Source organism: Epinephelus lanceolatus, chromosome 22 (genome assembly GCF_041903045.1).
Source record: "Epinephelus lanceolatus isolate andai-2023 chromosome 22, ASM4190304v1, whole genome shotgun sequence".
NCBI classification, from domain to species: Eukaryota; Metazoa; Chordata; class Actinopteri; order Perciformes; family Serranidae; genus Epinephelus; species Epinephelus lanceolatus.
This window is the reverse complement of record NC_135755.1, coordinates 13,263,928-13,277,243: the sequence shown is the minus strand read 5'-3', so window position 1 is coordinate 13,277,243 and position 13,316 is coordinate 13,263,928. Positions and strand designations below refer to the sequence as shown.

At 39.6% G+C, this 13,316-nt stretch overlaps 1 protein-coding gene across 1 annotated transcript in view; it reads left to right on the top strand.

Moving 5' to 3' along the window:
- The first annotated feature begins 4,345 nt into the window (after nt 1-4,345).
- Nucleotides 4,346-13,316, top strand: part of tbc1d19 (TBC1 domain family, member 19) — a 36,609-nt gene continuing 27,638 nt past the window's right edge. The window contains exons 1-6 of the mRNA XM_033651709.2: nt 4,346-4,556; nt 4,720-4,792; nt 4,913-4,958; nt 10,267-10,342; nt 10,499-10,573; nt 11,968-12,031. Of these exons, the coding sequence (XP_033507600.2) occupies nt 4,461-4,556; nt 4,720-4,792; nt 4,913-4,958; nt 10,267-10,342; nt 10,499-10,573; nt 11,968-12,031 (430 nt within the window). The 5' untranslated portion in view covers nt 4,346-4,460. The remainder of the gene's footprint in view (nt 4,557-4,719; nt 4,793-4,912; nt 4,959-10,266; nt 10,343-10,498; nt 10,574-11,967; nt 12,032-13,316) is intronic.

Genomic DNA, 13,316 nt, shown 5'->3' with positions numbered 1-13,316 from the left:
GTAGTTATCAGGAACTCCTTTGGGAAGCTCTGGGAGTGAAGCTGCTCACATGTGAGAGAAACAGCTGGTGATATTATTAATTATGATAAATCAAACACAAGACAGGAGGGGCCCATTATGACAAAAGGTCACAATCTGCATGCATCTTTTAAGTAGCTCCAACTCTGCTATTATTGAGTCAATCCAATGTGTCTAACTAAATTAGTTAAGTTCAACCAACATTATTTGATTTAACCTAAAAAAAAACCCTCAAATATTTATCCAAAGCTTTGTTTATGTTCAATGTTCAAATCATTTTATTTAAGACTGTCAAAATTGTTTTTTAATTTTGACAAACTTCTTAAAATACTTTGTCAACTTACTAAAACACAATAATAACACAAATATAATTTCCAATCCTGAAAAACCAATTCAATAACTCCATGAATCATTTTTCCGAGTGCACTCTAAACAACAATCCATAAAAAGTTCTTGATTTTGACCAGATTCCTAAAATAAGTTGTCAGTAACTGAAACACTTAAATGTAACAAACATAATTGTTTATGCTGAAAAATTATTTATTTTAAGTATTATCCATTAACCCCATGAATCTTTTTTAGAGTGCACTCTAAAAATAATCCACTGGTTCAACTTAAAGAAAACTAAAGTAACAATTTGCAGCATCTTTTTAAGTAGCTCCAACTCTGTCATCATTGAGTCAAACCAATTAGTCTTTTATAATCTGACAAACTCAATTACTTTGGTACAACCAACTGTGTGCTGTGGCCTAAAAATAAATAAATAAGTTGAACCAACTTAATACTGATATTTTTGATTATTTAGACTATTTAAACTATTGAAGATATTCTAACTTGTTTATTTTAATTCAATTCTACTCAAAAATGTGAAAATAGTTTTAATTTGGACCAACGTCTTAAAATAAGGTTTCAGCTGGTAAAAATGACTACAAGAAGACACAAAATGACCACAAGAGGACACACAATTACTACAGACACAAATGACTACAAAAAGACACAAGATGTCTACAAGAAGACACAAAACGACCTCAAAGAAACACAAAATGAGCTCAAAAAAACAAAACGACCACAAAGAGACACAAAATGTCTACAAAGACACACAAAATGACCTCAAAGAGACGCAAAACGTCAGAGACACAAAATGACCTCAAAGACACACAAAATGTCTACAAAGAGACACAAAACGACATCAAAGAGACACAAAATGTCTACAAAGACACACAAAATGACCTCAAAGAGACACAAAACGTCAGAGACACAAAATGACCTTAAAGACACACAAAATGTCTACAAAGAGACTCAAAATGACCAAAAAGAGACACAAAATGTCAGAGACACAAAATGACCTCAAAGAGACACAAAATGTCAGAGACACAAAATGACCTCAAAGACACACAAAATGTCTACAAAGAGACACAAAATGACCAAAAAGAGACACAAAATTTCTACAAAGAGACACAAAATGACCTCAAAGAAACACAAAATGACCAAAAAGAGACACAAAATGTCTACAAAGAGACACAAAATGACTATAAAGAGACACAAAATGACCACAAAGAGACACAAAACAACTTCAAAGACACACAAAATGACTACAAAGAGACACAAAACGACATCAGAGAGACACAAAATGACCTCAAAGAGACACAAAACAACAACAAAGAGACACAAAATGACTACAAAGAGACACAAAACGACAACAAAAAGACACAAAATGACAACAAAGAGACACAAAATGACCAAAAAGAGACACAAACTGACCTCAAAGAGACACAAAACAACATCAAAGAGACACAAAATGACCACAAAGAGACACAAAATGACCTCAAAGAGACACAAAACAACATCAAAGAGACACAAAATGACTATAAAGAGACACAAAATGACCACAAAGAGACTCAAAACAACGTCAAAGAGACACAAAATGACCACAAAGAGACTCAAAACAATGTCAAAGAGACACAAAATGACTACAAAGAGACACAAAACAACATCAAAGAGACACAAAATGACTACAAAGAGACACAAAATGACCACAAAGAGACTCAAAACAACGTCAAAGAGACACAAAATGACCACAAAGAGACACAAAACGACATCAAAGAGGCACAAAATGACCTCAAAGAGACACAAAATGACCTCAAAGAGACTCAAAACAACGTCAAAGAGACACAAAATGACCACAAAGAGACACAAAACGTCAGAGACACAAAATGACCTTAAAGACACACAAAATGTCTACAAAGAGACTCAAAATGACCAAAAAGAGACACAAAATGTCAGAGACACAAAATGACCTCAAAGAGACACAAAATGTCAGAGACACAAAATGACCTCAAAGACACACAAACTGACCTCAAAGAGACACAAAATGACCACAAAGAGACTGAAAACAACAACAAAGAGACACAAAATGACCACAAAGAGACACAAAACGACATCAAAGAGACACAAAATGACCTCAAAGAGACACAAAATGACCTCAAAGAGACACAAAACAACATCAAAGAGACACAAAATGACTATAGAGACACAAAATGACCACAAAGAGACTCAAAACAACGTCAAAGAGACACAAAATGACTACAAAGAGACACAAAACAACATCAAAGAGACACAAAATGACTACAAAGAGACACAAAATGACCACAAAGAGACTGAAAACAACAACAAAGAGACACAAAATGACCACAAAGAGACACAAAACGACATCAAAGAAACACAAAATGACCTCAAAGAGACACAAAATGACCACAAAGAGACTCAAAACAACGTCAAAGAGACACAAAATGACCACATAGAGACACAAAACGACATCAAAGAGACACAAAATGACCTCAAAGAGACACAAAATGACTACAAAGAGACACAAAACGACAACAAAAAGACACAAAATGACAACAAAGAGACACAAAATAACCAAAAAGAGACACAAACAGACCTCAAAGAGACACAAAACAACATCAAAGAGACACAAAATGACTATAAAGAGACACAAAATGACTACAAAGAGACACAAAACAACGTCAAAGAGACACAAAATGACCACAAAGAGACACAAAACGACATCAAAGAGACACAAAACAACAACAAAGAGACACAAAATGACCTCAAAGAGACACAAAACAACATCAAAGAGACACAAAATGACTACAAAGAGACACAAAATGACCACAAAGAGACTCAAAACAACGTCAAAGAGACACAAAATGACCACAAAGAGACTCAAAACAATGTCAAAGAGACACAAAATGACTACAAAGAGACACAAAACAACATCAAAGAGACACAAAATGACTACAAAGAGACACAAAATGACCACAAAGAGACTCAAAATGTCAAAGAGACACAAAATGACCACATAGAGACTCAAAACAACGTCAAAGAGACACAAAATGACTAGAAAGAGACACAAAACAACATCAAAGAGACACAAAATGACTACAAAGAGACTGAAAACAACAACAAAGAGACACAAAATGACCACAAAGAGACTGAAAACAACAACAAAGAGACACAAAATGACCACAAAGAGACACAAAACGACATCAAAGAGACACAAAATGACCTAAAAGAGACACAAAACAACAACAAAGAGACAGAAAATGACCTCAAAGAGACACAAAACAACATCAAAGAGACACAAAATGACTACAAAGAGACACAAAATGACCACAAAGAGACTCAAAACAACGTCAAAGAGACACAAAATGACCACAAAGAGACACAAAACGACATCAAAGAGGCACAAAATGACCTCAAAGAGACACAAAATGACCTCAAAGAGACTCAAAACAACGTCAAAGAGACACAAAATGACCACAAAGAGACTCAAAACATTGTCGAAGAGACACAAAATGACTACAAAGAGACACAAAACGACAACAAAGAGACACAAAATAACCAAAAAGAGACACAAACGGACCTCAAAGAGACACAAAACAACATCAAAGAGACACAAAATGACTATAAAGAGACACAAAATGACCACAAAGAGACACAAAACAACGTCAAAGGGACACAAAATGACCACAAAGAGACACAAAACGACATCAAAGAGACACAAAATGACCTCAAAGAGACACAAAACAACAACAAAGAGACACAAAATGACCTCAAAGAGACACAAAACAACATCAAAGAGATGTTAGATGTATAAAGTACCCTAAAACTGTATTTAAGTACAGTTCTTGAGTAAATGTACATATGAGGTGTTTTTCAGATATGATATCATGAGTGAACTGTGTGTATTTTACCGTAGGAACAAATATTTACACCTCGGAACCAAAGTCTCTGCTTCCTGTTTCCCCCCCTGCACGCGCTCTGCCCGTCCTCAGTTGCTAAGTAACCTTTGCAGGGGGGCGGCTGCCGCATCGCCGGATGCAGCTAACCTTTACTACGTCAAACTGTCCCGTTATACAGGCTGAACTTTGACGAAGAGGATGGACGAAGGTTCGGAGTTATCCCTGACCATCGCTCAGATCGTGCAGCGGCTGAAGGGAAGCCATTTACACTCTCAGATAGAGAGGCAAGCCAAAGTGAGTGGGTTAGCATGTTAGCATGTGGCTAACGGACAGGCTGCTGTCAGTCTCTCAGTGTCGTGAACAGCTGTAGTGATATCTGTAGGTTGTCTTAATGTGAGGACACAGAGCACAGGCTGCTTATTGACTGTATAACTTTATTTTTATTTACTCTCTGTAGGAGTGTTTACACCAACCTGACATTAAACTGGAGTCTCTTAAAGAGGACGTGCGCAGCTTTCTCAAAACATCAGGTGAGCTCATCATCATCATCCTCTGCTGCACTGCAGCAGCTCCTTGCTCACTGTCATAACAACAACTAGCCTGCTATTGTTTTCTGTCTGTGTGGTGATGATGTATATATGTTTTTACAGGCTGGGAGAGACAGCTACAGAATGCAGTGTACAGAGAGCTACATGTGTAAGTTGCCTTCAGTTTAAAGGTCCAGTGTGTCAGATTTAGAGGGTTTAGTAGCATCTAGCGACGAGGACTGCAGATTGCAACCAGCTGAAACTTCTCCCGGGAAAAAATTCCTTTCTATGTGCATTGTCAACCAGGTGATTTAAACTGGTAAAATACTACTGTGTCTCAATTCAGGGGCTGCAGCCATTAGCCCCTTTTACACTGCCAGATTTTCCGCGAATGTTGGGCTGTTTTGCCGGCCAGCTGCAAGCGTTCATACACACAGAGGCGGATTGGAGAGTTGATCCGAGGTGCCCAATTTTCCCTCTCGTGGGGTAGTCATATTGGCAGAACCCTTTTAGTTTAAACAGACCGAGGCGGCCTTCCGCAACAGGAGGGGCTGTTGATGATGCACATGCGAGCCACTGGCGGTGGATAAACAGGAAACAGCTGATAGCAGGAATTAGCGAGCAGCTAGTAGCAAGAAGGAAACGCAAACCTGACAGAAACTGTAAAGATGAGCAACTGGGGAGACAAGGAATTGCGCGCCCTCCTTGTCCTCGCAAACGAAGAGGTCATTAACCGCCAGATGACGGGGATGGTGAAGAACGAGCTGACTTACGAGAGAATCGCCGCCTGACTAGCCACAGCTTCACTGAGCTACACGTTTTGTTACTTGCTCACGCCCCCCATTGCCCCGAAAAAGGCGCATTCTGTATAAACAAAAGTAGGCAGACGGCATTTTGCCGCACTCCGTGATTTTGTTTTTATACTGCCAATGCTGAAAAAAGACTGATTGGGCTTTCCTGCAAATTTGCACAATTCCTATCTAAAATGGGGATGCACCGAATATTCAGTAACCGAATATATTTGGGCAAATATTGCAAAAAACCCCCACACATTCAGTATTCGGTGGAATAAGTTAAAAGCAAGGCCGAATAATAGCGGCGTGTTTTGATAACGCAATCAAACAGCGTGCCGTGACGGGCTGAGTAAAATGTCGGCAGTGTGGCGATCCGTCCGTCACTGCACTCGCATTTGCTACTAAAAATAGTTTTGTGCGAGCAAAATAGGCTTAAATCATTCAGCACGCTGTGCGAGCAGCCTACAGATTTCACCCAGCAGCACAAACGAAAGGCGAATCCCACCGATTGTGGGTTGAACGGGGGTCACAGACACAGACAGTAACGTTAATGTATTCCTGTCAAATACGGCGGCCATCGGCTTCCCGGGCGACGGAGAAGTCAGCTCCAATAATATCCTCTTCTTGGCGTCATGACTGCCCAGAAGTACCTGAACGGCCGAGCCAGCCGAACACAGGTATGTGATGTGTCAGAGGAAAAACGAGCCATTCACGGCCCACAAACCTCACTGCACTTTAGGGACTGTTCTTTACTTGTCAGGGGAGGAGGGTGGCTGGTTGATTCTTATTTTATTTATTTATTTTATTTTGATCCCCCCTATATTAATCACTTATTGATGCTGTTTTTGAAGTATGAATAAGTCAATAAGTATTTTATTCCATTGAAATATCATTGATATATTATAGAAAAGTGATTTATCTTTTTATAAATGAGAAAAGGCACATCTGCCTCATTTTCGCTGTGGTATCGTGATACTACTCAGAACCATGATATTTTCATTGGTATCGTACAGTGGGTCCCAATATTGGTATCGTGACAACACTAATCTGGAGGGGGTTCATCTGCAAAAACTAATGAAAAACTAAACAACGATATTTGGTATTCGGCCAAGCGTTTAATATTATTCGGCTTCGGCTTCGGCCACAAATTTTCATTTCGGTGCATCCCTAATCTAAAAGGGCTAGGGACGGATGCAGCCTTCGCAGTAGATGTTGTCCACGTCCTTTGAAGGCTGCATCAGCCAAACCGAACAGTCTCCTAAATGTGACGGTCTGGTCTGCGGAAGGATTTCCTGATTGCACCACCAATTGTTCTCACCCCAACCCATTGGCGTACGTGTTACCTAGCAACCAGCTGTGTTTGATGAAAGAAGGAGTAAGCTAGTAAGTTAGTTAGCCCTAAATCATGGACCCAGAGATTGTATTTATGTATATATATATATTTTTTTTTTTAACTAATACTTGAGGAGATCATTCACCGCCATTTGATATATTTCAGACTGATGGACCGTTTCCAGGTCAATTTATTAAATTAACTGACTGTTTAAGCTGTGTGCTTTTAGCTAATACTAATGTTAACAACTCTGTTAACTTAATATATATTCATCACCGGCGCACAATGCATTTTGGGATAGGCTGGGCCATGAAGGATTCATCCGTTGCATCCTCCAAATTCTGGGAAAGAAGGCTGCATGTCTTCTGAATTTCATTTGAAGGAGCCTTCAAAATGGGACAGCCTTGGTTGCGTTGATGTGACGCAATCGGTCTTTAAATGCGGCCTTCGAAGGCTGCAGGCTTTGAATTGAGACACAGCTTATCTAAAGCAATTTCAGTCCTACAAATCAGCGTCTCTCTGATGCTGCTTAGCATGTTGGAGACGGGCTGCTGGTCTAGGTTACTGGTCTCTTACTGGTTATGTTAACCTTGCACAATCAACATTTACTTCACATATTAACACACAATTTACATTTGTGTTTATTTAGATGTTCACCTTCTGTTTGCAACTTTATTTTCCAGCATTCTGTATTCTTTATTAAACACTGTTTCTACTTTTAAGCACCCTCTACAAAAACAAAACAAAACCAAAAATTTGCATTGCCATCTGTACATCTATTTATTTTCAGTTGCATTCATATTATCCATAGCAAAACTTTCATTACTCTTGAACTGTTCTTCCACTTTAATTTAATCGCCTTACATTTCAATGCCTGCACTGTCAACCACTGAAATTTGCAACACGTTCAAGTATCCTTTGCCAAGATACTGAACCCCAAACCACTCGCGATGGCGGCACCATGTATTGTACGGCCACCAGTGTGTGAATGTGTGTGTGAATGGGTGAAGGTGGAGTAGTGTAAAAGCGCTTTCAGTAGAAGAGTAAGAGTAGAAAAGCGCCACAGAAGTGCAGTCCATTTAACATTTACCATTTAGTAACAGTTCTCAGTAGTAGTCCTGGGACTAGACTGTCATTTCACATCTGTTGTGTCATAAGCTAGTGGATGCGTTAATTTCGCCCGGGATTAATTAAGTGTCTGTCTATCTGTCCATCCATCCATCTTCCAGCATTCACCATTTTTCTTATCCGGATGTTCAGGAGGTTTTTACCAGGAGCCAGATTATCCACAGGTCTCCTCCTCTCCAAAACAAACAGACCCAGTGATTTAAACCAGTAAAAACACAGAATAAAGCAGTTTCACCTTAAAAGTATTCTTCAGGTGCTCTCGTAGCCGAGGGGCTGCTTGCTACAGTGGCTGATGCAAAAATGCCAAATGCGAACGCCAGTGTTTGGTTTGTCCGTTCTGGGCTACTGTAGAACATGGTAGTACAACATGGCGACCTTTGTAGATGAGGACCTGCTTCCTATGTAGATTTAAACAGTTCATTCTAAGGTAACAAAAACACAACAATTCTTATTTTCAGCTGATTAAAAACAAAAGAAAGCATACTTATTATATTATGTTACATTTCTGCTAATATATCCCCACTGGACCTTTAATTTGACCAACATGCCACTGTATAGATGAAGCATTGTTACATGTTAGAACATTTTCTTTCTGTCAGTTTAGTTTTCATGTAAAACCTACTGATGAGCATATAAACTAACAAACAAACAAACAAACCTAAGAACTAAAATGACACCGAAACCAAAAACGTTTTGTTTGGGAGTTAAATTTTTAGTTGTATATTCCATTGTCTCAGTTTCATCAAGTAAATCACTTGTCTTTGTCGCTGTTTATGGGTCCCGATTAATGTCTTTTTCTCCCATTTATCTTCTGCTATATAAATTATTTAAGTGTTTACTATTTGCATGTAGACTACAGGTCCTTAAAAAGTCTTAAAATGTGTTAAATTCTATTTTATAAATATTTGAAATTTATCAGATAGTCTTATATTTTAATATCTTAATTGCCACAAACATTTAATCTAATTTAATTTATACATCTTTTAATTTCTTTTTGTCAAAATGAGTCAAGCTCCTTTGCGTGAAAACCCATGTCTGATGTTGAAAATGTTTAAACCTATCACTGAACCTAAAACTGTCCTTTCACTTTATACTGGTACTTACCTGATTTACCTAACTCACTCTAATCACCATATTACTACATAAAACCTACCTCTGCACAGGACCACACATAATTTACTACTTACCTTTATGCTTACCTGCAATGCCTGAATGAGAAAACGATGTTTTGTCCAAAAAGTAGGCTTAAATTTGGTTAAAAATGATCTTGAAAAGATGTTAAAAAGCATTACATTTAAGTGTCAGGCACCCGTAGACACGCTGATGTACTGCACATTGTTAACACAGGACTCAGCCTCAGAGGAGGGATAGTAAGGATAACGCTTGAAAGTATAAAGTTGTAGTTTGTGTGCAGTGTGTTGAGTTTGGGTTATTACATCATTTGGATGCAAAGTTGTCTGGTGCCATTTTTTTGTACAAATATTTGTACGTTGCATTGTTACCTGCCCCTGCAGCAGTTCTTAGTGACACAACTCACTTCACTTATTTTAGCAAAAGACACTGAAATTGAGGCCACTGAGAGACGGTTAAACCCTGATAATTACTTCATAATAATCCAGATTTATGTTCTGTTTACCTCTCTAATCTTAATTAGAATCACACAGCTGTAAAACTCTTTGAACTTGAATAACCAGCTTTTAAAACTGCTCATCAACAGTGCTCTGTTACCTTTGCTCTCTTGAGGCTAAAACACAGGACGCCTAATACTTTGCTTTTAAAGGATGACACATAACTTTGACTAATGCCTCCTTCTTTTGGCCATTAGTCAGCTCTATGTGCTCTTATAGGTGTTTAGATTAGGGTGAACGTTGTTTAACGCACTGAGACCTTGAGTCATTCAATATGCCCCGAGCAAAGACACAAGACTTTTAGTGAATCTGCCGGAGATGCGTTCTGACTCATCTGAGCCTAGTGTGCGGGGCACTAATGGTGACTGACGGCCTGTTTTTAAGAAGAATCTCCACATTTTATTTGCCTTTTGTCCGACAGCGTACATCTGTCAAGCAGTTTGACACAGTGCTTTTTAAAATAAATGCTGTTTGTGTTCAAAATGGCTCCAATCCTCATATACACAGTGGCACTTTTATGTATTTACTGGATTAACCCTTCTTCTATTGTACTGTAACGCTCCTCGCCCCCGCTCTTGTGTTTACTTCTTCCAGCCAGCTGCCCCCGAGCCATCCTGCGGCTCCTGTAGAGCATCTCAAAGAGCCGCTGGCCTACATGCGCAAGGCACAGGTCAGTCAGTCTCTTCTTATCTCCATCACTCCTCACTCGTTCTTCTTCTGTGTCTCTGCCTGATTACAGAGACGTAAGCCCTGTTTGGTATCGTCGAGGTATTTCTAACGTGGTATCTGAAGCCAAATGTTTCTGAGTCTGTGTTCTCTTACGCAGGCCAGCTGGGAGAAGCGTGTCCTCAAAAGCCTGAACAGCATGAGTACAGAGCTCGGAGTGCCTCTGGCTCGAATGGTAACTAAAATATTGTCAAATCACGGCTAACACAGCATAATTACAACAGCTCTTAATTCAGATTCTCTGGCAGAGGCCTTCATTTTTGCATAGTGGAAGAAACATAAAGGAACACTCCAAATCAGCTACTCACCCTGTGTTACTTTGAATTTGTCAAGGAAGCTTTGTTTTTCTCTCATGCCTCCACAGTGAACGAAGAATCCAAAAACGGAGAAAATTATTGACAAATTGAAGTCATAGGGGTCCATGTTTAATAACAGTAAAACCATATCAAAACATCCATTTACAAACTGTCACACAACTCGTGCAGTGTAATCCAAATCTCATTTATCCAGTCGTTTGCTCAGTACTACATTAAGGAGCTGAACTAAAAGCGAAACTTATCTATGCTCTCTTCAAAGCCAGACTCCACTCCCTTGATTGATTGGTTGTTTGTTTGTGTTATTGAGTGGCTTGGCTTTTAAAGGGTTAGTTTGGCTTCACCAAAGCCAAACGATAACACAAGCAAACTAACTAACTGAGGCAGTGGTAGACGAGCAGCCCCTGTGTTCTGTGAGGTAAAATTATTGTTTTTGTCAATGGAGTCTGGCTTTGAAAAGAGCATAGATCAGTTTCACTTGCTCTGTGGATGATAAACAAGGTGCAGACTGATTAAGAAGGAGTACAGTAAGTGCTCAATGAATCATTGAGTGACAACAACCCCGCCCACATTTAAGAGTACTGTTTGCTGAGGAAACACTAAGCGGACCTAGGGTCTAGGTACCATGTCTGAAGGGTTACTTTTGATTCCAAAGGTACTATACTGAAAGTGTTTGGTGGAAATGTGACTTATCTGTTCAGTCAAAAAGGGCTGTCTGTTTGGGAAGTACAGAGCATACAACTGGTCAAATGAGACTTGGATTATGCAGCACGAGTTGTGTGAGAGTTTGTAAATGGATGTTTTGATGTAGTTTTGCTGTTGGTAAACGTGGACCCCTATGAATTCAGTTTATCAAAACTTTTTGGATTCTTCGCACACTGGAGGCACACGAGAAGAGTTTTCTTCAAGAATTCAAATGACACAGGGTGAGTAATTGATGTACAAATAATCATTTGGGGGTGAAGTATTCCTTTAAGCCTGTATCATTTTAACTCCCAGCGGACCGAGTTGAGCCTTAACTGTGGCTGAGTTTGACCAGAGCCAAACCCTGCCTAAGGCAAAGTTAACAATGCCTCTGTATCTGTGGACTGGTAATAAACAGGCAGTACAGTCTGGAATCTGTTTTGTTATTTGGTTCTGTGCACATGTGATTGTATTTATGAACACCTCTCCGATGTGACATTTTCAAGATTGGTTCTGTTGTGGCTGTATGGCATGTGTTTGTTGAAATCCTTTCTTTCCACCCTCTCCGCAGAGGCCCGCAGCAGAGCAGAAGGAGCTCACCAACAAATGGAACGAGATGGGCACAGATGAACCAGGTCTCAAGACATTACCCAGGGGTTTGGCCCTGAGCAATCTGCCTCTTATGAAAGATTAGTGTTGATGCCTCTGTGCACTGGTGCATCAGTCAGACACGGGTGTATTTTGCATCGGCTTAACACATCTCTGAACCAGATCTGCCACTTCCATGTTTGCTTTTGTTGGACTAAGAGTCTCATCCTACTCTCCAGTGTGCTATGTGTGAGCTCAGTCCTGCGTGTTCTTTAATGAAGCAATAGGAGAAGATATTCGGTCTCAGTTAATGTAGTTTATTAAGCAGTAAAGGAATAAAATTACAGAGCCCTGGGTCTCAACTTCACGTCCCTGACGAACAACAAAGGTGTGTCAGTTCACGAAGTCTGACCTCCTGTCCTTTCCCTGACCCAGTATATTTGAGCATAACAGAGTGTCATTGTGCACGCAAGGCGTTGTCCTCTTCTCATTGGCAGTTCCACTTCCTCCTTCACCACACCACGCCCCTGCCTCGTGTTAATCTGACTCCTTCCCACTGGCGGTGGGGGCGTGGTTCCTGTTTTGAAAGACAAGAGAACAACACAACTCCCTACACGTGCTGTACCTTACTATCTGTATATCACTTTCTATTCTTTTTACCATATATGAAACTAATTATCTAAGCATTGCGGTATGTGCTCCTCAGACTTCATGTCTCTTCCTCTCCTGTACTTCTCCACTTCTGCAAAGCAAACACATTCAGATCAGCTGAAATCATCTCAGTATTCTCATTGTTCACACATCTAAAACTTATATAGTGAAACACAACTTATAGTAAAACACATAAAATCATTCTATTCCCAACACTTTTTAGCTGGTATTTATCCAAGGTTCTCTAAGGGACTGGGCATGAGTCTAAAAAGAACAAAGTGTAATTTCCAGATGTTGATTTTGGTGTTGGCTTCACGGATGGTTGCTTGCCTGTATCAGGCTTAAAAGGTTGAAATCACAGCCTTTGAGCTGCCTAGACTCACAACACGAAGTACTGTATCAGCCACTGAGCAGCTCTAGCAGAGAAGTTGCCGTCGTCCTAGCTCAAATTTATGTCAAAGGAATACCTAACCCCCCAAATATCCATTTGTGTAGCCATTACTCACTCAAGAAGAAATATTGGCTTCTCTTGCATGCCTCCACGGTGAACGAAGAATCCAAAAACAGAGAAAATTCTTAATGAATTGAAGTCTTATGGTTCCATGTTTAATAACGGCAAATTTTATCTCAGGAAAAGGTGTCATCTCTACCAGTCCCTTCTGGTTTTTTATGGTCTAAGGC